The sequence below is a fragment of the Haliotis rubra genome, unplaced genomic scaffold (assembly GCF_003918875.1).
Source record: "Haliotis rubra isolate DU_JTF1 unplaced genomic scaffold, ASM391887v1 Scf204, whole genome shotgun sequence".
Taxonomy (NCBI): domain Eukaryota; kingdom Metazoa; phylum Mollusca; class Gastropoda; order Lepetellida; family Haliotidae; genus Haliotis; species Haliotis rubra.
The window spans coordinates 516,038-543,265 of NW_025766048.1; the positions used below are offsets into that span (position 1 = coordinate 516,038).

At 37.4% G+C, this 27,228-nt stretch overlaps 1 protein-coding gene across 4 annotated transcripts in view; it reads right to left on the reverse strand.

Annotated features, from left to right (window-relative positions):
* Nucleotides 1-27,228, reverse strand: part of LOC124275906 (LIM homeobox transcription factor 1-beta-like) — a 69,658-nt gene that overhangs the window by 6,278 nt on the left and 36,152 nt on the right. For 2 of the 4 annotated variants that reach the window (XM_046711593.1, XM_046711590.1), the window contains exons 4-8: nt 4,239-4,462; nt 3,313-3,455; nt 1,146-1,223; nt 601-727; nt 139-180 (exon numbers count right to left, since the gene is read on the reverse strand). In XM_046711593.1, coding sequence (XP_046567549.1) covers nt 139-180; nt 601-727; nt 1,146-1,223; nt 3,313-3,455; nt 4,239-4,462 — 614 coding nt within the window. The remainder of the gene's footprint in view (nt 1-138; nt 181-600; nt 728-1,145; nt 1,224-3,312; nt 3,456-4,238; nt 4,463-27,228) is intronic. The other 2 variants (XM_046711591.1, XM_046711592.1) reach the window with 2 other exon arrangements.

Sequence of the window (27,228 nt, forward strand, 5' to 3'; positions counted from 1 at the left end):
GAACCCAAATTCGTTCTCAGCTTCCTGAGGAGTACACAACTTATTGTCTATGATATAATGTAACAAGGTGGGCCTAACTGCCATGTCATTGGACAAGCCATTATATACTCCAGGTAGTGTATATACAGTGATACTCACTTGTTAAGACACTCTCATCACTGTCAGGGTTCATGCCTCCATCTGTAGTGATAAAAACAAATATCACATAAAACAAAATTCAAAATACACTTAATAAAGACATTACAAACTTACATTAATCATTAAATACAAAAGTTTGCTTGCAAACAGGTTTTGTAAAATGGAAAAGAGAAGAGTAGCCCAATAGTTAAAGTGTTAGCTCATTAAATTTGAAGACCTGTGTTCAAGTCCAACAAGGAAAGACAAAGTCATATGCCAGCTCATCCAGAAACTAGTGAAAATACTCAGTTTTGCACTAACCTAGCTAGTATACATAAATTATCAGCCAATATTGCTCTGTGGACTTCTTGGATTTAGCTAGGTGTCTTATCTTACAACAATATGTGACACATGTATTACATGTGGTACACTTTATGTAGCAGCCTACATTAGGAGAAGAAATAACATGTAAATTGTGTGTACCGGAATAATCACCTGAGGAATCACTATCATCATCCGATTTTTTCCTTTTTTGTGATTTTTGTGATTTTTTCCCATCCCCAGTGTTGTTATTATTCTCCATATTCTGTTTTCTTGCAATTTTCTTGACCTGAAAAGAAATATAATCTCAGTAACCATATTCTTCAAGCAGCATTCAGGGCATAGAAAACGTTTCTAAAAAAATATGCAATACAATTCCCTGTCCCAATTAAAAACTGGACCTGAAAGTATACTTATTACTTGCTGCTATGATTTGCTATACCGACTAGAAGCCTGTGGTCATGGGTTACAATCCCAGCTTAGTGGTCAGATTCAATGACTTTGATGATAACATGCCTTTCTAACTGATGGCGTGGAGTGTGGTTCAAAACATCTATCACTGGATTGTCTGGCCCAGACTCAATTATTCAAAGGCTGCATTCACATAGGTGGAAGATTGCTGAGCGTGAGGTTGAACAAGACACAACACAAAAGTGGTAAACTGTTGAAAGGTACTGAATCTCACTCACTCATTCGAGATGACCTACCTTTGCTCTCTGGTTCTGGAACCACACCTGTACTACTCGAACACTCAGCCCTGTCTCTGCAGCCAATGATTCCCTCACCTGGAAAAAAGTGTTTTTTAAATTATTTCTACAGTCAAACCACTTCAGTTATGAAGAGAAAAGAATGGCAGTATACAATTATGTAATAAATCTAGTTAATATATAAATCTAGTTAATATATAACTTTAATCAGGGACATAAGAACAGACACATACAACTTCACAAATGCAAGTTATCACAACAATATGGTGATGTTTTTGGGTAGTGTGAACATCTATTTCTCTGAACAAATTCTCTAAACATTATTCAGGAACCGGTCATATAAACTGATGGAAACAAATAAGGGAACACCACTTCATGGCAGTGTTCCTTTGTTTTATTCTCTGATTTCTCCCAAAGAACTATTCAAAGCTGGTGATGAAAACTGGAGAATATTACAGGAACACTTGAATTTTCCTGTGTTCCTATATATGTTTTTTTCAGTATATCATATCAACCCATAATATACTCTCCCAAAGTACATATAAACTACTTTGTCTTCAAACCAAAAAGTCTGACAACAATAACTATCACTCTCGAATGTAAAAACCAAAAAAAGAACATTAGTAATGTCAAAAAATCAATTCCTAACTGTTATCATTACAAAATATCTTATCAAGCTATGAAATTATGTGGTAACACCTTGACATGCAAAATAGCAAGAAACATTTCCTGGTGCGCAAATGTGAACCATTGTCGGTCCATGTTTGCTTGAAAGGAATGTTACGCACTCAGTAGGAGCTCTGCTGCTTCAGTGAACACTGACAAGCTGTCACAACCAAAGTAAAGGTGCTTACAATACGTGCATGCTTTCTCTGTATGCATGTTCTCATGCACCTAAACTGCCACAGGAACTGATCAATAGCGTTGCACATGTCATTCGTGTAATATCTATTTTCATGTAAACAAGCAATGGAATTTTGATCTGCTACTACACTAACAATACCTCATCCATCAATGACCTTCAGATGACGTAGATTACTTGTAGGTTGTTTCAAAAGCTTATGAATGTAGTTTTTATTCGTTGAGGTTAAAATGAATTTATGAATTTTAAATGGATTTGAAAGCCATAAATTCAACACACAATGAAGATGCTGAAAGACTGCATTGATATAAAGTTGGTTGTGATGGTAAAATGTTGACGTGAACAACTGTTACAGTGAAAATCGACAGAAATCGACAGAAAAAGTCCCCACATAAAATCTCTATGCCTTATCAGTCATGCAGAATTCAACTGAAGTGTTTTTTGACTTTTATGGTAATTTACATTTTTTACTTTATGTACCATATGATATATGGCCACAGGGTTGGCTTTGACAGATAAATATCAGTTAGCAAGTGTGTATGGATTTACACCAATTTTAACAATAAAACTTATACACCTAACAGTATAATTAGGGTTTTACTTAAGTACTCGGATTTAAAGAAGGACCGTTATAAAAAGCTCCCATTTTGTCTACAACTATCTGCATAATAGTCATAGAGTTTAGTGGAAATCAGATCAGTTGTCATGTAATGAAGATTGTTGAAGAAATGTGTTAAAAGAAGCACTTCTGAATTTCAAATTTTGTTAAAACCATACTGATGCCTTTTACTGAAACAGCGTGTGAAGTATATGGTCACAAGGAAATAGCATGCTGCCTGAAAAATATTGCCACTAGTTGGGTGGAATCAGATTGATATTGGTCGGATCGCTTGCTGATTTCTCTCTCAATGGACCAAAACCATGGCTTGATTCAGTGTTTACGAACAGGACATCACTCCAGTTCAAACAGATGTAATATCATAGGAGATGTAGGAAACCATAAGAAAAGTATCACACCTAAGAAGTATTGATGGTGTACCATATACATTCTCCCTGCATCTTTGTCATTGTCAGTGAGATATTGAATGTCTCCCCTTATAAAATCATTTCTATTAGATTATGGCTGAATACAATTCTTCATCCTGCTGCTTGTTACTATAGGAAAGTAAGAGCCAATCATCCTGCTTGTTACTATAGGAAAGTAAGAGCCAATCATCCTGCTTGTTACTATAGGAAAGTAAGAGCCAATCATCCTGCTTGTTACTATAGGAACGTAAGAGCCAATCATCTGACGGTTATACTTACTTTCCGACATGGTTTGGGATTAATTTCAAATGACTGTTTAAATTTCCGTCTCTGACTGGTGGTGAGAATTGTACGGGGCCGCTTTGGTCCTTTGTTTGGGGTATCATGGCCATCATCATCAAAACCACAATCACTTGTGTCACCTGGAGGAAAAACAACATCTAAATCATTTCTCTATCATCTAAATGAAGTCTGGAGTGCTTTTTAGGGCAGTTGGGTAGCTAAATGGTTAAGGCATTAGCTCGTCACGTCGAAGACACGGGTTTGATTCTCCACATGGATACAATGTGTGAAGCTCATTTCTGGTGCCCCCACCTTTGATATAGCTGGAATATTGCTAAAAACGGCGTAAAACCAAACTCACTCATTCACTCACTTTTAAACTACAAAGCATCACAGCTAACACTGGATAACACAAAGATATTTCTTTTCAATTCTAAGAAAATGTATGGCATGTTGTCATGCATGCAACCATAAAATGCATATCACATAATCAGTTCTTTATGGCCTATGAACTTCTAAGGAGGAAGACGAGTCCTGAGCTGTGATATTGCTAGGAGCTGCATAAAACCATCATCATTAACTCACTGTTGGAAATTCAGGGTATATTTGAAGCTAGTCCTGGGGACCAGTAACAACATTAGTACTACTCAGACCTTGTATCTTGTACTTGGAGCTTGTAGCTAGTACTCAAAGCTAGTAGCTTGTACTCGAAGCTTGTAGCTTGTGCTTGGAGCTAGTAGCTTGTAGCTAGTACTCGAGCTAGTACTCGGTGCTTGTAGCTAGTACTCGCTCGGAGCTTGTAGCTAGTACTCGGAGCTTCATTTCAATATCAACTCAAAACAATTCTCTTTCAGAAAATGCAAAGACAAATCAGCCAACCAACATTTCATTATGAAAAAGAGAAAATATAAGACTCAACTCACACTCACTTTTGGGGCTCATGGGCATCATACTGAACTCCTTCTCAAAGTCAAGCCTACAAAACAACTGTCCATCCTTCACAACAAACTGGTCCCCTTTCTGTAGCTGGTGCCCACAAGCCACACACACAAAGCAGGGCAGGTGATAAACATATCCCAAAGCTCGCATTACCAGCTCATTGGCTGGAATTGTCTGTAGACATCCATTGCATTTGGCACCAAACATTCTGAAAAAGAGAGGTACGAGGTTAAACATTGCACATTTGGCATCAAACATTCTCAAAACTAATGGTACATTGTTAAACACTTCCTGTAGATTTCTACTTTTAGCAGACTTTCACTGAAAAACATGAATATATCATACTCGATTTGGATGAAAATGATGAGTTGAAATGCACTCCAGTCATGATTTTGACTTGGTTAAAAAGAGATTAAAAAAAGGTGGGTTAGGATAGGGTCGGTCGGTCGGGTTACAGGAAACGGACATGTTATTTTTGGTCATATCCATATTGTTATGTCTATACTTTATTGTGATGAGACATTTCGAAACTACATGCTATTTTAATACATACAATTTGCAACAATATTTAAGGAATCAAGCTGGTGATAAATATAGTTTCACACATGTAAATGGAACAATCAAGGAAACTGATGACCACAATAACATGATGATGAACAAAATAAAAAATTTCTACTTCATTTTCAATTCAAAAGTGTTTGGATTTTTCTGGTTGGCCCACTTTATCTCTGAGGTCGCAAATGAACATGAAAAGAACCCAGTGACATATTTGAAACAATTTACATTGTTGCCATGTATGTCAGTGTTGGAACATTTTAAATTGCCATTTTTCAAAGCTCTGAAGGAAAAACATCTACAGACAATGCAACAAAAAAAACCATAATATTCATGTCTATTCACAACAGGTTTTATGAACTTTCAGACTGAAAACGTGTTGCAGTTCTCATGCTAAATGGAACACTTTTTTATCAGCTAAAAAATAATAACTAATTTCCATTTATGCAGGGAGCGTGAACTTAACAATTATTTTCAGATATAAGGCGATGAAACCAGGTAACAACCAACGAAGGTGTTAATTCAACTCGGAATAAACAGACAATCACACGCACATGAAAGCAATATAGGTACATCCGCAGTCAGTTTCACTGTATGCGTAAATTGTCCCCAACAAAACAAATCCAATATATTCACGGCTGCGAACTGAGTTACCTCTGCGGCTTTATCTCCCAACATTACAAGAATCCACACCTGCAGATAATCAATGCTGGGCTCAATAGTGAAAAGACCCAGTAGCCTATTCATAACAGAGTTATCTCCCCTTATTGTGCTTTCTCATCAATTCACAGACGAAACAAATTATGCTGTTCGTCCCAAATGATAATGTAAAATCTGCTTCTCAGAGTCCTCTGATCATGACTAATTCATACATGAGAGATCTGATAGATATTGTTCTGAACAAATTATTATACGGTTTGTCTTTCACAAACAAAATGCATGTAAATGAGATCCAGGATGTTGACACGTGCTTATTTGAAGAAATTTTATATAGTTTGTTAATTATCCTGTTTATTCTAAAAATTTCCATCCATATGTTACACTGACAATGTCTTTTTCTTTTTAGAAATTTTAACCATTATTTTTATATGATACCAATAACTCTAACAATTTCTTTTGACAGAGAAGAATTAATGAAAAAGTATTAATTTGAATAGTTTATACATGAAATCTCTTGATTACCTGATAACATTTAAATCTGCAATCAATACCAAATAGTCACTTTATATTTTCAAAGTGTTTCACTGTAGAAAATACCTGATTTGCTACTAGTACAAATATTTCCTTAACAGATAAATCAAATTATGTTTTTGCTTAAGACCTATTTTAGTACTGAGAAGGTTAGGGGTCTTGCACATGATACAATAATGAATAATAGAAAATTATATACACATTGTGAATTTAATATTCTGATTTGGATTAATATTAGTTTACATTCTGTCTTCAAGGCAACAATAAATCAATTACTACACATTCAACCACAACATTCAAAACTTATGGTGGAAGGCATACATCAATAATCTAATTTAACCAGACTATTCAAGGTACATCAACTGTCAACCGATGTGATTTGCATGATGAGTAATTGTGTACTTCGTCAAGTAAAGAAAGAAGGCAACACATGGTTCTTCATCTGTTGGAACCCATGAACAATAAACTCACGTGAGACAGGTGCTTGAAAGTTAAGCCAGCGTGGTTAAAATATAATAATTAATTCATAATGGCCTTATTCAGTAGCTAATATCTCATACACTGTCACTAAACAGAAGCATATCAGAGACAATTCATCAAGAAACTTTACAGTCACTGTTATGTCTAGGATATTACGATGAAACATGCTCAGAGTTACCCGCCCTTGCTATGTATGTAACTAAACAAACTGACTCACAAATAGAATATTGATACAATGATAACAAAAAACGAAATAAAAACAAAAATATTTGATGGCCGTAATGCATATGGTTCTTAAATAACAAAACTAGCCCTTAAAAGAACACTATGATTCCTTACACAATATTGTCTCAGATTGGCGGAAAGGCGGCCATGTTTTCTCTCATACAATACATTCAAATACAGTATCCACTTGTTCAGATCCATACTTCATCTTCAGATTCTAGTTTAGTTATTGTATGGAGGCTAACTATCAATATATTCAGTAAACTTCAACACAAGTACATCTCCATCAAATTTCAATTATTCAATATTTTCCTGAACACGCCACAACTAACAAAAACCGCTGTCATAATGCAAAAAGCAAAAGTGTCAAAATCAAATCTATTTATCTCAAATGACAAACCAGACCTGACGTTATGACAACTTTTGTCCTCACAGGTGAAATTTAAGCAAGGTCAGCTTAGAGAGTATTGGTGGACAACTTCAGGCTCACAACCCACACAATGCAGACGGCCATTTATCACAGAGGCAACGAGAACTACTGAAATATTCGTCGACGTCCTATTCAACTAAGCCAGATATGATATGATATGGCAATGACAAATTGGAAATCTTCCCCAGAAATTCCTTCAAGCTGGAGCAAGACATGTGGTTGCTGATCTCATCGTGGCTCAGAAGGCATGGCAACTTGGCGACAATGTGAAAAGTCACCTGGTGTGTTTACACGAGACATGACAATCGAAAACACCAAGATATTCACATACCTTACCTGGCCTAAACTGAAGGTGTCTTATGAATGATGAATCCAGGATTGTCAATTGTCAATTTGTTGTACACAGATGCATACTGAGGATAAGGAAAGGTTGTACGGATCATCAGTCTTAAGCCACAACTATTACCACTGCTGATAATATTACCCTCATCAGCATGCTACCACAAGACCTTTAACCCAACTACTTCTACTACTACTACTACTACTACTACTACTACTACTACTACTACTACAACTACAACCCAGGGGCGGTGGTGTAGCCTAGTGGTTAAAGCATCCACTCATCACGCTGAAGACCCGAGTTCGATTCCCCACATGGGTACAATGTGTGAAGCCCATTTCTGGTGTTCCCGGCCATGATATTGCTGGAATATTGCTGGAATATTGCTATAAGTTGTGTAAAACCATACACACTAGTGGTGTTCCAATTAATTGAAATAATCGAAGATTGGTCGCAGTGACCAAACGACCAAGCAATCGATCACATTTTCTCATAATCGAACATAAACGATTTTGGAACTACTGGTTTAGTCTTTGAAATACTTGACAATGAAACATATTGTTGAAGTTGTCAGGGCCTGAAAACGTGTTTAGTTCTTAGAAAACTCACTTCACCAACTGAAAAGTCATGACTGAATATTTCTCTAAGACTCCAGGAAGTTTATGTTCATGATATATTAGTCATCACTTTAAAGTAGCAAGTTGCATCATGTTATACATATCAGCAATAACAACCTGGATAGGAAAATCTGAAAAATGACGCTAACCAATTTGTTTCAATGATTGTTCGTTGGTAATGAAGCAATCATCAATTGTGAGATTTCAACCAATTCCCAACACTGGTACACACTACTAATACTACCTACTACCACTATGTAATATGTACTATGTACCCCTCCAACCTGATTTGTTTGCTGCTTGTTTGGTGTGTAGCGTTGAACTCAGCAATATTCCAGCTATATGGCGGCAGTCTGTAAATAGTGGAGTCTGGACCAGACAATCCAGTGTTCAACAGCATGAGCATCGATTTACGCAATTGGGATACAATAACCTGCATCACCCAGTCAGTGAGCCCGACCACCAAAACACATTAGTCACTTCATATGACAAGCAGTGGTTGCTCTCACTCGGAGGATCTGTTGCCCATGTCAAGCAACCCTCTGTGGGACACCAGAAATGAGCTTCACATGAGATGGATCTTAAATAGGATTCTCACTGGTACAAAGCTGCAAAGATACTGGTTATGATAGTATAAGTGTTTGTGTAATTTCATATAAAAAAAACTTGACTTGTAATTCGTGTATACAAGATAGCAATAAAAATATTAAACCAAACTGAACTTGGGAGCAGAGAAAATGACCCTTGCTCCCTCTCCCAGATCAATAATAAATGACAAGTCTCTTAAGTCTTGTACATTTTCAACTTACTATATGTACAACAATATACACATACAAAGTAGCCTCTTCTGATAAGACACAGTTTTAGTAAAGTGCGGACATAGCATTACTTTCAACTGAGTCACAATTGTGAGCGGACAGCTTAAGTCTGACAAGCAGGGATATACCTGAATATATGTTGCACGACATGCCTAGATCCAACCGTATGTTGTATCCTTGTATGCTTGCTATCAATCAAAACCTGTCACTATATCCGAAATCCAGTCACAAGTTACGCCACTGTATACAATGGGTACATATTTATATCCATCATAATCAATAGCCTGATCAGAATTACAATGGCAACTGGCATCTGTCAGTACTGTTCAGTGAAAGAACCCAGACAATATTTCATTTAATGCCCTCTGAATCATGAACATAACTCCATATCTCATGTTTCAGTTCCATTTAAAAAAATGATTACTGCTTGAACAAACAACTATTCAAAATGTGATTTTTAGATTTCAGCATTTATACTGATCTTTTATCATAAACTAAAAAATCAACATCCTTTGTGAGTTCTGGTTTTACTATATCATGTTCTCTAGTGTGGATGTATTCAGATCAAACCATACATCTTCAATGTTACTTGAACTGTCGACAAACTGATATTCCTGATACATGTAGTTCCAATCAGATATTGGACCTAAGTTGTTGTTGTAAGAACAGTAGCCTCAGTTAAAATTCTCTACCCTATATTCTGAATCTGTACTTGTAATCAAACACAAAAAATCGCATCCGTATGGCATCATGTAGCCATGGAAACAAAGAAATCTCTACATAAACTAACCTAGTAACACACAAGCAAGACTTGATAAATCTACAAGTTGGAAATCCATGTGGCTGATTCTGTGCACGTTTGCCATTTTCAGTATTGATTCAGAGTTTTAATTCAATTAAATCCGTAGGAAAACAATACTATCTCTCAAGCCCTCACATCTGGGACTTATTAGTTTGTGTAACGTCGAGCCCGTATCAAGAATCGGCCAATATTGCATCGGAGCGTTTTTGCGCGAAATAAAATTTTCACAGATGGTCAGGAATGTCAAGTTTGGCGACGAGGCATCAGCGAAGCATATTGATACTCCTCCAAGTTATTAATTCGCGATCGCTAACGGTGACCTGTCACGACGAATCATACTCAGTTACCACGGTAAAACCATACGGTGTGAGGATAATAAATGACGAAGGCGCAACGATGGTGTATTTTAAACCAATACTGCCACTGGGGGTCCTGCAAGTTTTATGTGGGATCGGCTTCCAACAGTTATGAGAAATCTAGCAAATCAAGCATAACAGTCAGCTGTTTTCACTGTGCAAATTATTAAATCACTCTCTGAGGCATCTCTCTCTATGTTCCCTCACGTTCTTTATTAAACTTTCTGTTCTTCCTATGAACTATTGGTTCCTTTACAGCCAGCAGTATGCAATATTCTCACTCATTAATATTTGTTCTCAAGCTATTTGAAAAAATCTGCTCCAATTTCAAAGATGAAGATCAGTGTAAGTGCTGTTTTACGACTTGCTATGCAATGCTGAACACTTTTAGATTCTGTTTGACTAATAAGGGAAATTCCGTCATTGGGTTTATCATGACCACTAATCCAATAAAACAAATTTGCCAATTTAGAATTAAGTTCTACATTTTTTCTGACAAATAATATGAGCGATGGTCATAAATACCCACAGAGACTTTCTGAATAAATCACATGAAATAAACACCATTTCTTAAATCAACTAATTTCAACAACACACATCATATCTGTGTCACTTCAATAATTCCAAAACGAATTTTTAAATTCATTTCAAAGTTCATTTCTCATCCATTAAACAGTAATTGCACCAAGACAATATCTTCAAACAAAAACAAACATGTACAGGATTAGAGGTGCATTTTATCCAGTAATTCATCAGACTTTTTTTTGTTATCAGTCAATAATCTGGTTGTGTTGAAACACAGAGGTTGTGTCAAGCACTGGTGCCATCATTTCTCGCACAACAAACCTCTCTTCCATCCATCAGTCACGTAATAAGTCCTTCCACATATCACTCACTCACTAGCATTCTCACGTCTATTTCTCACATGTACTATCCACATGGGTACAATTTGTTTATTCTATTTTGGTGTGCTAAAAGCCTCACTCACTCGCATTAGTCAATCCCTTCAGACCAAGAATATTTCGTGAAAATATTCTTTATTTAATGCCCCATGAAACCTTCAATATGGCCACTTGTGCTTAACAAGAGGTAGTAGAATATAAGGCTTCAGTCTCTGAAGTCAAATAGAATAATATAATAAAGCCTTTGATGGCTTAATATCCCTAAAACCTTGAAAACTATTATACCAATCTGTGGTGGTTTGATATGATGGCAGGAATATTTCCTGAATACTGATGTGGCAGTGATGGGCAACTTCTGAAAATATGTTTTTCATATTCCTAAATTCAGAGGTATTTTGAAATTGTGTTTTGAGATTTCATTCAATGCAATAGTTTAGCACCAGGAATTAAACCTCTTCCTCTTTACTGGTCTGGTAAAAAGTGAGATGCAGGCTACTAGTATGTCTCAAAAATGCATAAAATTGTAATTAGTTTATTAATTTGAATTTTTCTCACTCCAATTTGGGAATTTTTACTACCATTTTCTACAGACAATACCAATTCGTGTGCAGGTTTAGAAAAATCTCTGGATAGTAATAGTCAATAAGAGAAAAAGAACAAAACTATGAAACCTTTCTGGTCAAAACACCATCAAACAGGTCATCACAGGCTTATACCAGAGATACTAAGGTTTATCTATCCCTTTATAAGAAACCAAAGTATTTATCACAAATTTCCTTGAATGATTTATCAGTGTAGTACATGTTACGATCCCTTTCATTGTCACTTCGTATAAGGGAGGTTCGATTATGGCCGATTTGACGCACAACTTCAAATGGTGATTAGGAGTAGCCAGTAAGCCCCAACACTTAAGGCAGCCCTCTTCCCACATTTCTGAGCCAGACTATTACGCCCGAACCATCTATCCTCAATTCATTGTGATCAAACCTTGCTTTTTAGCCTCAGTTATCTGCTAACCTACCCCTATCAAACACTATCAGAATGGACGCAAACATCGTCGCCTAGAGAGTCTCGAGTCTCTCATCGTTAAATCATATGCACGGCTCTGCGAGGACATTTGTATATCATAAATATCTAGGGAGCTACTCCCTCGATTGTGAGGGAGACAAGCTGATCTGCTGCCTGTCACATACACTTCCCGTTAAGATACAACTTCAGAGAATCGCCAACACATCAAAGGGTTCTGAGACCCAGTGCAAGGCTCACACACACACATAAACAGATTTTATACACTTTTCAAGCAAGGGTAGGACAGGTTTTATTATATAATACGGGTGTACGGACTATATAACGGTTTAACAACAAATGGTCAACACTTGGAATATATTTAAGTGAAGACTGTATGAGTCAATCTAGAAACTTATCAAGAATATATAATTCTCAAACTACCTTAATCTAGTAATATCCAGTGATGAGAATTTGTTTTAAAAAGCTACACACACTAAAAGTAAGCTAGGTCTTGTGAATTCTTAGAGTATTGTACCAGCATGTGTCACAATTGTGATGCTTGACTTAAGAATTCGAGGGATAATTTTTATCAGTAGAATTCCATGGATAATTTTCATCCTTGCATAAACCACCATTCTGAAATGAGTATTGGTTTATACTGTACAACCTCTGTCTGTTCCTGATTGTTTATTGTTTGCTTGCTTGTTTGTTGTTTCACACTGCACTCAGCAATATTCCAGCTACACAATGGCAGTAGCTAAATAATGCAGTTTGGACAAGACAATCTTGTGATTGTCATCATGTGCATTAATCTACACAATTGGGATACAAACATATGCATGAACAATATCAGCAAATCTGACCACTCGATCCTGTTAGTCACCCCTTTCAACAAGCATTGGTCACTGATCTTGGGTGGCAGATATTTTTTCAAATCAGCACATCAGCACTATAGGAATATTTTTAACAGACAGTTTACCTGAATAAATTGTTTATAAGATATGAAACATAAAAATGTTCATAAATAAATACAAAATTACAATGTTTACATTCAAAGTGGCTCCACATTACTTTCTACTGATCAGCATGAAGCAAATATTGTGAAATCAAATTGACATTATACAAACATAAGAGATCAATATAAACCATATAGCACTGAATTGATTGAACTGATATCATAGTAATCATAAACCGGAATAAACACTGGAAAAAAATCTACATAAACTACTAAAAAGTTATTAATCACGGTTCCATGCTCTCACTGTCAAGCTAATGAATTTTAGATGGTCCCATATTTGTAATAAAACAAGTTCAAATATTCTAAGTGTTTTACAGGGTTCTGCATTTCCAAAATTAACATAGCCCATTTTTTCAAGCAAAAGGATCTTAAAATACAGATACACTAACATTTGGTCAAGTTTGTGCTCCATCACACTCAAGATAATAACTTCATCAGAAGCAAATATATTAATAATTCTTCTTGGCAATATATAGGGGATTCCACTGCACACTGTACACTGTACACTAGAAAGCTATCTTTCCCAAGAAACTATTAAAGTGATTCAGCTATTGTGTTAAAAACATATATAACAAGATTCAACAGGGCCATGCATTTGGAAATGTTATTCATGAATAACAATACCATACCACAGTAATTACTCTTATAGGTAAATAACAGGAATATAATTACTTCTAATCTAAGTTCATTCTTGGTTATCAAATGTATTAATATTTTTTAGAATATATTTTCATGATGAACAAAATGCAAGGAATACAATTGTCCAGCCATTTAATAAACTTTGGCTGTACAGATATTTTTTATGATTTTATCATGACAATAACAAAATTGACAATAGAAAAATATATCTTAAAAAGATAACTGGTTTTAAGGACACCAAAATGCTTGTAGCATTGTATTTCAATGTTGAATGTCATGAAACAGTGACAACAATACTTAACTCGTACCAAAATCAATAAAGTTTATTACTGTATGATTTAAGGGTTGTTATATCATGATGGGTGAATAAATGGCAGCAAAGAACATGTTCTCTCTCCTACTGCATGCTGATAACATTTGGTTTCTCCATACTGCTTTAACCATTGTTATTACAGGTGAGAAAATTATATACTGACAATTAGATATCAATGGACATATACTGAGAGAAACAAATAAAGGAACACAGGAAAATGCAAGCGTTCCTTTAATATTTTCCAGTTTTCATAACCATCTTTGAATAGCGCTGTGGCGATGAAAACTGGAAAATAACAAAGGGACGCGTGAATTTTCCTGTGATCCTTTATTTGTTTCTCTCAGTATATATGGGTGAAAAGTAAAATACTGAAATACACACAAATTAAAATATATATAAATATACTATGGTTATGACAACCTCAATCGGACCACTAATAATAACCATAGTCTGTTACATGCATTTCAACTAAAACAGCTAGAGACTGGGACTCAACACAGTCTCAAAACTTTGTTGTTATGTCCATAAATTTGTTATAAGCGTGTTTATAATAAATGTAGTTTACCTTACAGTCTTTACTTTTTAAACTATCATTTAATACAGGATCTGCCTTTAAAACACCTTGTGGCCTTGTGTAAAGCAAGAACAGTAGCAATCTTTGTGTTGTGTTGGTCTATGTTAAAGTGTTCAGCGTCTCAAGGGCCTGCTGTATATCACAGGAAGACATTAGGCATAAGAATTCTTGATAAGTGAACGCCAAACAACTTAAGATTTCTCAGTTAATTCAAACTGAAAACACTTGTTTAGTGTGCTGTGACATTTTCAGTTATCAATCTGGCCTCCAATACTCAGCACTCAAACCACTTCAGATACACAGAAACTTTGTACTTGACGAACCCGTTTAATTGTAGCCAATATTGCAACACAAAGCTGAGCGGGAGGAAGATATAATGTTCAACACTGCACATTCTGTTGCATAGTGGGAAGAGATTATTTCATCCTTTCTACAAAACATATTGTTTCTGCGGCAGTCGAGCGAGGTTAATCCCTTCTGTTTGTATTCCTGTAGAAGCAACAAAACTTGACGAGCTAATGGCACCCACAATCACACAACAACAGACCACATGAGTTTTGCATTTAAGATAGTCAGAGTAAAATGTGTACTTTCATAGAAAGATGTAACACAAATTGTCAAAATGAATAACTGCCGATTCAGCGACAACATTGACTGGGAGATCCGTTTCTAATCCTTTCCGCCTGTTTTCAGTCACAACACCAACTCGACAAAAGTTCGATAACGTCTCCCATACAATTATGCAAATACTAAGTGTACAATAAAGACACAATTATGCCTCTTCCACAGATGTGTCCAGGCGACGATGACAATCAATAGGACAAGGAGTCAAGCTTTTGTATTTCAATGGCAATACTAGAGACAGTCTCAGGAGCATCTCATCCCAACTATCCAAACCACAGCACAAGGACCATTTATTCCGTCTTGGCTTTCTCCATCTCACTCCCTCTCAATGTTTATTTGCTGTGGACGTGAACATCAATTGAAGCCATTCATTTGGCAAACTCCCTAATCAACGATCAGTTATACTTGGTTTCCCGTGTAAAGGGGGGTGCCTCAACTCCTTCCAACTTCACGTCGGACAAGCGTAGCATCCGTGGCTCTTCTTCATCGTAAAAACACTATCTTTTATCACCCTTCCTGGCTCTTTTGTTAACAGTGACGGATAATTATCTTCATGTGCAAATTCGGTCCTGGAGACGAATAGATGCACATGCACCAATTTGCATAAGAATACTGAATTTATCATTCCGTCAATTGTGTGCATTCCGCAAATGTGGCATGTCTTTTGTTTTGGAACACCTGCAGTTAGACTGCGGAGCATGGGCTATTAATCTCCTACAATTCACAAGCTTCCAAGTGCTTGGTAAGATGGAAATCTGCATTTGTAAGGCCATTCATGACACAACTACAAGACAAAACGTTTCGGCTATACAATCACTCAAAGGGACTAAATTGTACCGTTAAGACTGAAACAGTTTTCTAGCTGAGGGACCTTTGTGGAAAATCTATTCCAGTTATAGTCCCATCATCACTTTATTTTCATCTTATTAGTGATCATGCTCAATGCTTACTTGGCTTATTTTGCTGCTTATGAACAGCCGCTTATCGTCGAAAACTGCTTCCATGGGCGATATCGCTTTGATGTGATCAAGTGGTATCTCCTAGGAAACTGCCACATAAAACATAATACTTTTCACAATGCGTGGTTTGCAAAATATCTTTGAACACTCGTGTTTGGGTTTTTTTTATGGGGGACATTTTAAAAATTGCAAAGAAAGTAGTATGGTAGAAATTGTCTTTGGCAGATAACATGTTTATTAAGTATTTCACTGAGTGAGTTCACCGAACTGATATTCTCATGAGTAGCAAGAGCCACGACTTTCACAGGTCATGAGACAAATATTATATAAGTTGTATATTTCCTACTTGTCCTTTTGATCCTACTAATAGAAAAATATGATATTCCACCATGAAATAAATAATATTATCTCCTACACAAATACGCCAATGCTCTCCCTCTAATTTCAAATTATTCAAACGAGCCACTCATTCACCCCTCATCTTCACGAACAGGATCATCTTGTTGGAAACAAAACCAATCATATGAAGTTTCACAGGATTAATTTCACTACAAACATATAAATTAACACTTTCATCAGCTATAGAAATCATTTCTTTTAGCTGGATATTTGAATTACTACTGAAACTCAAAAACTCAGTTTTAAGTAATGATTTATAATCACTTATTGCCCTTCGTCTAATCAGATTAATTCCAGTTCTGAGGAAACCTCTAAAAGGCCACACTTGTCTCCAGCCATAACAAGCTATCGGGAGTCTTGAGATCAGTCAGAAATACTTTTAATAAATCTTCCATCTTGACGGCCTCATCTTGCACCTCATGTTACTGTGCGGATCCTGTTTCCCTGACAACTCAAGATACATGATGACAGCTTGACGCCCATCAGATGAACTTAACAATACAATGCCCGAATCAGATGAACATTCAGAATAACTCTAAATATGGGACAATATCACAAACATCATCATATTCATAAGCATAATAAGGGAACTGTTGTTTGCAATTCAAACTTACATGAACTTATAATGAACTTATAATGAACTTAAATCTGGTAATAAGGTGCACCTGTAACATTTACAAATATTGTTGTAATACCATTTTTTTCAAAGCAGTTTTTTTGTTATCAAGAATAACCCTTTTGTATAATTTCCAATAATAATTAATACATACATTTAATTTGCCACACCAGTTGCTGAAGGAGTTTTCATTAAGGAGTCATTATAGTTCTTAAATATTCCTCTCAAATACTAAAGGAACTACATTCCTTGAACATAGAAATTTCTTTTTGTTAATTTGGAAACGTGAAGAATTATAATGATAATATTATTTCAAGCAGGAAGCCCTGTACATGCAGACACATATTCAAATCCTGAAATCATGTTTGAAAAGCCAGTTGAAAGTTTTTTCCCTTTAACCAAAAGCTTTTAATCTTAAATTAGAATTCCCCCTTGAAGTGAGACTGCAAGAGACTAAATATTGACACTGTTTCAGAGTGCCAATAAAAATCATTTCACTTTCAATTTACATTTAACAAAGTTTAATCCAATATTTTCAATTATAATAAAATTGGCCAAGAATATAATACACCAATAGCAGAATTTCAAAATAACATAAACATAATTCCTGAAAAGCCTTCCTCTTATGATATAAAGCAAGGAAATTATGAAAATTTATAGTGATCTGCATATTTCTACCTGAGTGTATAACATTCTCAAAGCAAAGGACTGGGTAAATATTTTCAATACCCATTGACAAATTTTCTATGAAACTTTTATGATCAGGACTCTTTGAACTTTTATGTGGTAATATTTTCCTTAGGGTCCTGAATGTTAGAGTCAATATTGTATTTGCCTGTTAAGGCCCTTACCGGGTTTACGTCAAACCTTACGCCGAGTCTTTACAGTGCTGTCGTGATAGTAGGATACCGTTTCATAGGGCAAAGTGATTTTAATGTATGTTTAGTAAGCTCGAAATATGTAAACCCTTTTTGTACCAGGGTCCTTTCTCCGACTATAAAAGTTGAAAAGATTGTTCATGAAGGAGCTCTCACAACTGTGATCAGGTACGCAGAGAAGTACAGAGCAAATAAATCACTGCATAAGCTTTGTGACAGGAAATAAATCTTCAATCGACGGTCGCTGGAAGGCACTGCTCACTGATATCACCCTTTCAGCTTGCACTTAAAGGGTTGGGAGAATAGATAGGGGCAGACACATCACTGAGCCTCTGTTTGAATAGCCTTCCTCTGTGGTTATATACAATGTTGCTAATTCCCAGCCCCAAACAACCATGGTCTGGGTGTGTTGGAGCAAGCAGTCCAAACATCAGACCACGGCAAGACTCACTCATACATTCAAATCCATTGTGTACAGAGGCCACAGCTTTCCATTGAGTAAAATACACTATTATCATGATTATCGATACATTCAATTGTGTCTTTGAAATATTTCTTTTGACATCAATTCAAACCTTGCGCACGTTTTCACGACTTGTACCTTTCTTCGCACTGTGCCTGACTTCATCGTAGAGCCATATCGTTTTCACACTGAGTATTCTTTTCTGTCTGTGAGTGGGTCGTGCCCCTGTCTGCCCTCTGTACCTTACACACTACCTCTAATCTGGCTTTTGAGAAAATCGTGGACGAATGAGCCACCCCGTACGTTTGTCCGAACACCTGCAAATAAAAACTTTCTCGCCCCAACACAAAACAGGATTTTAGACCGCAAACCCCTACACTACACCCTTTCTCTATTCAAACCCGGCTTCAATACAATTTTTCACGCATATTTCACGGCGAATTCACAACAACTCTTTTATCCCATGAAGGCAAAATAGACTGATGTCCTAAGTTCATTTCTCTCAGTGAAATTCTTCATGCAAATATAATCCCACAGTGTTACTTTTATGTGAAATAGAATTAATGCAGAATAAAAAGACAAAAAATACAAAAGCTTCCCTTTTCTTTGAAATGCATATTTCCTGCCCTTAGAACAGTTTCGAGGACACCCGTATTCCAATTTATGCTAATTAATACACTCTCTTTATAATTTCCTTTAATGTCTCATTGTAATTTCTTTGATGAACTTTCAGTAAACCTGACTTTACTAGAACAAATATTTATTACCTACAACTAATTATTTCTTTCATGTCTATGATCTCAGAATATATGTTAAGAAATCATCCATTTACAAGTGACAGTCATGTCAATATTTTAACAACAATAATATATACAGTAAATCTATGTCAGTGTACTCATTTTCCATGGAGATATTGTTTTCATCGGTTAACTTCAACATTATTAAATATTCTGTGATGTATAATATGCTGGTTAATGTAGTAGTAGTAGTAGTAGTAGTAGTAGTAGTAGTAGTAGTAGTAGTAGTAGTAGTAGTAGTAGTAGTAGTAGTAGTAGTAGTAGTAGTAGTAGTAGTAGTAGTAGTAGTAGTAGTAGTAGTAGTAGTAGTTAGATCTACACTTGCAAACAGCCTATCAAAGGTGACTGTACAATTGGTTGAGGAACAAGCTCATGTAATAAATGTGTAATTGTATTATTGGGATACAGACAAGACCCATCTACTCCAAACCTTTTTTTTTTTTAAAAATGCAATTTTTAATCATGCCAAATTATAGACAAAAACAATAACACAGAATCTAAATTAAAACTGCTTTATGAATGAACGTGTGAAGTTATTCAGGTGACCGTGTTATCGGGGAAAAGAAGTCTTCAATGTAGCATTTGAACCTATAATTTCGAACAAATCAATTAAAATTTACAAACATTACCCCAATGATAAAATCAAGCAAAAAGGGTATTTTATTAACCAAGACAATGTATTTTGAGTGAGCGAGTTTGGTTTTATGCCGCTTTTAGCAATATTCCAGTAATATCATGGAGGGGGACATCAGATATTGGCTTCACATATCATACCCATGTGGGATGAGCGAACGCTTTGACCACTAGGCTACCCAACCGCCCCCTGAAATTTTGAACAAATATCTTATTTCAACATGGGATCAGAGGCTCCCACTTCAACAGGACTTCAGCTCATGAATAGGACTTCACAGTGAAGCTGAGACATGTCAGAATGTTTCATTCATGCACAAGATTAATCATGGGAACCCTGCCAGGCCTTGCAGATCAAACCCCACATTAGGCGTAGCCTTCACCTTAAAGACAATAAGGTGTGGGGGTCATTGGAATTTTATTGAGAACCGTTACAAACTATTCTGAACACTCTCAAGGGCTTTGAAATACTATGTCATTTATAGTTGGCGTTGTCATTGTGATGTCATTAGGGATATTAGGGATCGTCCCTTATTGGTTCTGCGATGGTCTCGAGAGCTGGCGATATTGTGTCGATTCACGACAATGCTTCAGCCATGTAGCCATTTAGCTTGTTAGTTTTACGAACATATTAGCTATTCACGTCCCGGTCATTTCCGTCAAATCGTTTGATTTCTTACATAGAACTGTCAATGCTATGATGACAAATGAGATCTCTTTTGCAAATATTTGCATCAAATTCACCTTGGAACTTCAATGAACTGTTATTTCCTTATCAGCCGCATGATTGAAGAATCTATATCAGAGAAATCTAATTTTTTACACCTTTCCCAACCTTAATCAATACTCTGATCACCATTCTCGTAATGTGTGGAGGCAAATGCAGGAATCAATAGTCTTTCTGTGGCTTTCTCAATAGCACTGTACTAGAAAATGACACAGGACAAACAGGTAGAGGGGGAGGGGAAAGGGAAGGGGTGGGTGGCAAAATTTACAATGTCTATGTGGTGGTTCAAATGGGATAGGGTGGAGAGGGTAGGTTGGTAGGAAAATGAAAAAGTGAGACAGTTCTGTTTTTAGTGTTGAACACACTTTAGGGACTGGTCAACTTGTTATTTATTATTGTGGGGTCATGGAATCATTTTGCATGAAATGGGATGTCAGTAAAATATGTCCCATCCTAATAACAGATCTCACCCCACCCTCGTAGTAAATTGCCCGTCGCTTTCTTCGGATGACACCATTGGAGCAGACCAACATCCGAAATAATTGAACCTGTAAAACTGTTGAGAAATATAAAGTAATGAAGTAATAAACTTTAACAAAATCGAAATGCATAGAAAACGTCGCGTGGCTGTCAAAAGTAATGCATCATTACGTTGTCTCGTTGCTACTGAAACCCTGTCAGAAGACAGCAAATGTCGTTTGGCACCAATGGCGATTCCGGGCAGACGTCAGTTGAGAGACGTTAACTTACGAGCAGCAGAGTACATTTTGACCCTGGTGTTATAACTCAAATTTACCTGGCGATACGGAACCGTACAGGTGACAGTCGACGTTTGTGACCATTGTCCAAAGTGCCCTTAATCCCCGAGACAGTGGCCAGCTGGTACTCATGGGTCGTGTTGCGGTCTAAATATAGACATACTCAGTGTCATCGCGCACGTGCTGACCCCTACAGGCATGCGCCGATGGTTGTTAACCTATGACCCTAATGAAACGCTCCAGTGTGTCGATAGGTTTGGATGGTGTAGTTACGGGATTCAAATTTATAATGATAATAAATATAACTACTTAGGCGTGGTATCCTGGACTAAAGGGGATTTGAATATATCATTTATGACTTTTTGCAAATATTAGTACCTGACTTTTTTTATCATACGACTTGCCGGATTCAAAAGACTTAGGAAGCAAAACTTAGCAAAGCAGCATGGTTCTCTCCGCCATTTATCCCGTATTTTCTTCTTAACTTATTTATTATTGTGCATGCTAGCTGATTCTTTAATTATTTAGGTTATATTGTACATATTTATATATCCAATAAGTTCCAGGCAGGTGAAAAAATTCTTGTGTAACGGGTTACGCTAAATGTGTGAAAGCCATTTCTGATATCCATGTGGCATTTTGCAGAAACCATGCAGGTTCCTGGAACCAGATTAATTATCAAAGTAAACCGGAAGCCAAATATAAAACCAATAGAAACAGTCAACAACCCCATTGTTTTCAAACGCGACGAAGATTTATTTCATGTGGCCCATTTTATGTTTGAATCAAACGGATCTTTTATCCGACATATTTGGACTGACCGTTAAAATTTACTGTCTCCACCCTACGCCTGTTTGCTCACGCACAGGGTCAGGCATTAACTGCAAGATTTGTCTCTTAATCAACAACACGAGAAAATGGGATACATTTACAGTGAATCATACGATTATGTGAAATAGTTCTGGTCCATAAATCATAGAATCTTTGTCCTTGTCTCGCGATCACACGGAATAGTATAAAGTGGGTAGCTACAACCGCGTAATGATAGTGCCGTGAGCCAAGAACACAATCAACGTAAGGCGCCATGACGCTTGGGCGAGTAATAAAACTCGCGGAGTTGGACCAAACTATAAAGGCGGTGCTTTGGAGAGCAGAGCCGTACTTCAAAGCATTTTGCACCGAAAGTTCTCCCTTTGTTGTGAGTCGGCCTTATGATAGGCGTAACGGCCAAATACGGGTGGTGGAATAGGGGTAGGGATATGAGCCCGGAGTTCGGGGAGGGAAGGGGACGGTATATGAGGGTGATGGAATTGATGGTTTGGTCGGAGGGAATAATGGAAGGATATGTGCAGCAACCACAGAATTATATTATTTTTGTTTCCGCCACACTCAGCAATATTCTAGCTTTATGACGGCTGTCTGTAAATTTACCGAGACAATCCAGTGATAGGCAAGAACAAGCGTCAAAGCGGCGCGTGGTCTTGTGCTCAAAGCTCAGGTCACAAATCGGTGAAGTTAAGCAGCGTCGAGCTCGGAGAGTCCTTGGATGGGTGACCGTGTTTGACAGCTTGACTCCTGAGAGTTTCTAGGACTTGAGTCCTGCCCCACAACGAAGCTCATGTGACACATGTGGTCTCACCTTAGGCAAGTGAGTTTGTTCAAAATTGTCTCTGTTCACCCAGCAGGAAAATGGGTACCCGGTTAAAAAGTCATATGACTATAACCTTCTAGCGCCTAACAGGCAGCTTGGGTTATTCGGGGTAATAATGTGCTGTGCCTTGATTGTTAGCGCTATGAGCATACCTAGTGTGGAGTTTGGCGCTATATAAATGGACACATTATTATTTATTATCTACATGGGCGGATCTAGGCGGGTGTGTGGGGTGTTCGACACACACACACACACACACACACACACACCCCTTTTTTTGGAAAATGACTTAAGACCACATTGAAGATTTTTTTGGCGTTGGCGAAATTCCTGGATCCGCCCATGATCTAGACAATGGGGATGCGATGACATCTGTCAACCAAGTCATCGAGCCTGACCACCCGATCCCGTAAATCGCCTTTTACGACAAGCATGGGTAGCTGAAGATTACATCTAACTTGGACCACATGCTTGTCGTAAGAGGATGGGATGGTTGGACACGACATCTCTTGAATGTCATTGGCTATGGTGACATGGATGGTGGCTCATGCTTTCAATCACTAGTATGACCTAAACGGGACTATTCATTGGCCACTATTATATGATGTAAATATTGTTGTCTGTGGCGTGAAGCATTCACTCTTCGTGCAAAGTACAAGTTCCTTATAAAAGTGATAGAACTTGAAGTTGTTGTAGTAGTTGTTTTAGTAGTTGTTGCAGTAGTTGTTGCAGTAGTTGAAGCTTCAGCATATGCAGAGTTCGCATATGAGTGAGCTGGGGTTTACACCGCTTTTAGCAATATTCCAGCAATATCACGGCGGGGCACACCAGAAATCGGCTCTACACATTGTACCCATGTGGGGAATCGAACCAGGGCCATCGGCGTGACGGCGTGCTAACAGCGGCGTAAAACCCAAGTCAGTCTCTCATCTATGACACCAGTGGTAGTATTAACGTCAGAAGTTGAAGCAGGGGGATGCCGCGGCAGTTGGAAGTAGCAGAAGTAGGTGTAATGGTGGTTGTAGAAACAGTAGCTGCAGTAGTCGTATCATTGCAATCAAAGGTGGTGATAGGCGTAGAAGTTGTATAGTAGTGGTAGTGGTGGTGGTAAGTAGTATTAAATAAGCAGCTGTAGTTGTTGTAGCAGCAGTAGTGGTAGTATTTGGTGTATAACTAGTGGTAGTGGTGGTGATAGTGTCCATGAAATAGTGGTGACAAGTAGTAGCAGTAGTGGTAGTACTTGGTGTATAACTAGTGGTAGTGGTGGTGATAGTGTCCATGAAATAGTGGTGACAAGTAGCAGTAGTGGTAGTCTGTGTGTAGTGGTAGTATATGGTGTAGAACTTAGTAGTAGTAGTAGTAGTAGGAGGAGGAGGAGCAGTAGTAGTAATAGAAGCATCAGTAGTAGTCATTGATAGTATGGCATTGGTGGAAGTAGCGCTGATTGAAGTAGTAGTAGTAGTAGTAGTACAATAGCTCTACTATTGTAGGATACGCTTGTCACTGCAGCTCAAGTAGCTTTCTTACAAGTAGTCCTATAGACGAGGCAGCGACAGTAGAAGAGCTTGTTGGCAAGTGACTGTCACAGTAGCACATTACGAAGAATAGAGGTTGTAGTGGTGGCGAGCAACGGCGATCCAGGTAAAACTTGCGATAAATCTATCACTGCACTCCAAGGTGGACGGGTAGGCTTCCCAAGTATCCCCGATTGTTTCAGGGACACAGGTGAGGGCTGACACTTGGACTAGGCGCTAAGTGTGATCTATTCCATTTTACTTTCAATTAGACGTGTTTTCCACTTGAGATTCCGGGTAATACAGTTCCCCTTGGCGGCAGTTGGCGTTTGAGTTGGGTAGGAGGATTACAGGGGTCCCCGCACGGAGACAGACAGGGGGACGGGAAGGGGTGAAACACGACCTTCTGAAGACACACTCTTCTTAAGAAGGTGCAATCAACGTGATCGTAAATCTGCTGGTTTGGTCTTCACAAAGGGGTGCTCCAATCAAAGCAGCGTGTTTGAAAAAGTTTAGCTTATAGGTACAGACCCGATCAAGACTCACGCAACACTCAGCACTTGTCCGTCTTGAAGAGAGTTGTAGATCACACTAATTGAATACTACGTTTAAGGTTTAAGTGGCTATTTGAACCAATCTCGACAAGACAATCGTATAAGGCACTCGAGGCAGACAAAAAAGCATGTGTACATAACGCACATAAATATTTGGATTTCAACCTAACGCTTGGGGAAGAAGAATTAAAGGACTTTTTTAAGGCTTAAAATTGAATTTGCTCAGTCTGAATTAGATACATCATGATAATGCGTGCCTATTCGGCTTTGTCTGTACAGAGAATATGTAACAATGTACCATTACTTTTGAAGTTGGATTACAGCGGGGAGACATTTTGCGTCCATGTGTTTTCTTGATCTTCGATGATAAATTGGCAAAGCTTATTTACATTTGCATTCTGAGTAACGTAAAGGTCGCTGGTAACGAAACCCATATCGAAACACATTATCGATTTGACTGTGTTAGCTAATGATGATTATGAATACAAACATGAAACTTTTGACAAGAAATATACCAAGGCACATATCATATGTGATATATGATCAAGCACGGGGTGTTAACCATAACATTGATTAGGTTGTACGACAAGTGAGTATCCGCGAATAGAGCATCTGACTGACAATTTCAATAAAACAACCAAATGACATACTGAACATGTTTATGATACAACAGCTATATAATATATCGCAATAAAAAGGGAACGTAATTGTTTTCACTCCCACAAGGTGTCTGTTAGCTACCGTGTTATCATAATATGACAAGTTCATGTTTCAGACACCTATAGGTCATTGACGTAAACGATAGTTCTCGCCAAGCTGATGACTTCAAGTTGTTATTTTCTTGCAGACACGTTAGGTGAGATGTTTGCGATAAAAAGTCCAATGGAACAGGAGAACCACTGACATTAAAACAATGGCCGCATTTTCATTTATTTAACAAGACCTCTGATATCGTACACTATCCAAGTCCTTTCTCAAATGTTATTGCTATTTAGAGTACCCTCTTTTGCCTTCAAATTAATAACAACGGGATTTTCATCTTTTTCAGAAATTAATTCCAACGCCTTCTCACATTACAACTCCAATCTCGTCTCAAGTTGAAATGTATCTCTCAGAGCCTAATATCACTCTACGTTCTGTAAAAGCGTTGTCCGGGAAATTCAATAAAATCAAAGTGTAACTTTAGAATCCCCCGATAACGGAGTCTCTTTGCCTGATAACAAAGTCTTTATTAAATTTCCACAAAAGCGAGGTAAATCCTTACATAAATGATAATCAATAAGCAATAATGAAAATGTGTACAAAGAAATGAGAGTGTCAGAATACGTTGAGGGGAGAAGACGGGTGGTCGGCGATGTCGTGTCTGAGTATGAAGGAGCTGGAGTGGTCACTGAAGGCTGTAATTGAGGTTTTAAGCAAACAGGGACGTATCCATACTCGTAGTTCTGTTCAGCTCATTATCTGCATGGTATTGTGAACTTAAGAAACACATACGCTTCTCTGAACGCCGTGAATAGCACCAAGACAACAATACTTATTCACTTTTTCTGCAAAGATGTAAAATACAGCGGTGTTGTATTTTTATAACCTGATCGTATTTCCCAGACTAGGTTCTTAAAAGTAAATCAAATTTCAAACGTTTATTCTGCCTGCGACCATTGTTTTCACACGCTTTCCTACAATGTATGGGTGTTTCCATGTACTGTCAGAAATCATAGTTCGCATGGAAAGAAATCTCAGACTGTCTTTCACAGATGGATCAAGATGCAACGCAGCGATGAACTTCTAGCTATTGCTCATAAATTATAAGTTTTTATTTATCAGCAACTTATTAGCGGCAGTTTTTACAAATAAGTAACCTGTATAAAGTATACATGCGTTACGTATTTGACTGATTATTCCAGATGGTGATCTGTAAAATTTGAAATCAAATACCACCTTCCTTGCTCTTTCACCTTGTGAGGCATGTCCTAGTGTTGTAGTAACAAGTCTTGGACCAAGTATGACAAATGTAACACACTCATTATGAATACTAAATTCCTAACTTCAAATGAAAGTTCCCAGATCTGTTCAGCAATGGTGTATACATAACCTTTGCTGTCATAAACTGAGATCTTTACTTTCAAAGAATGCTCA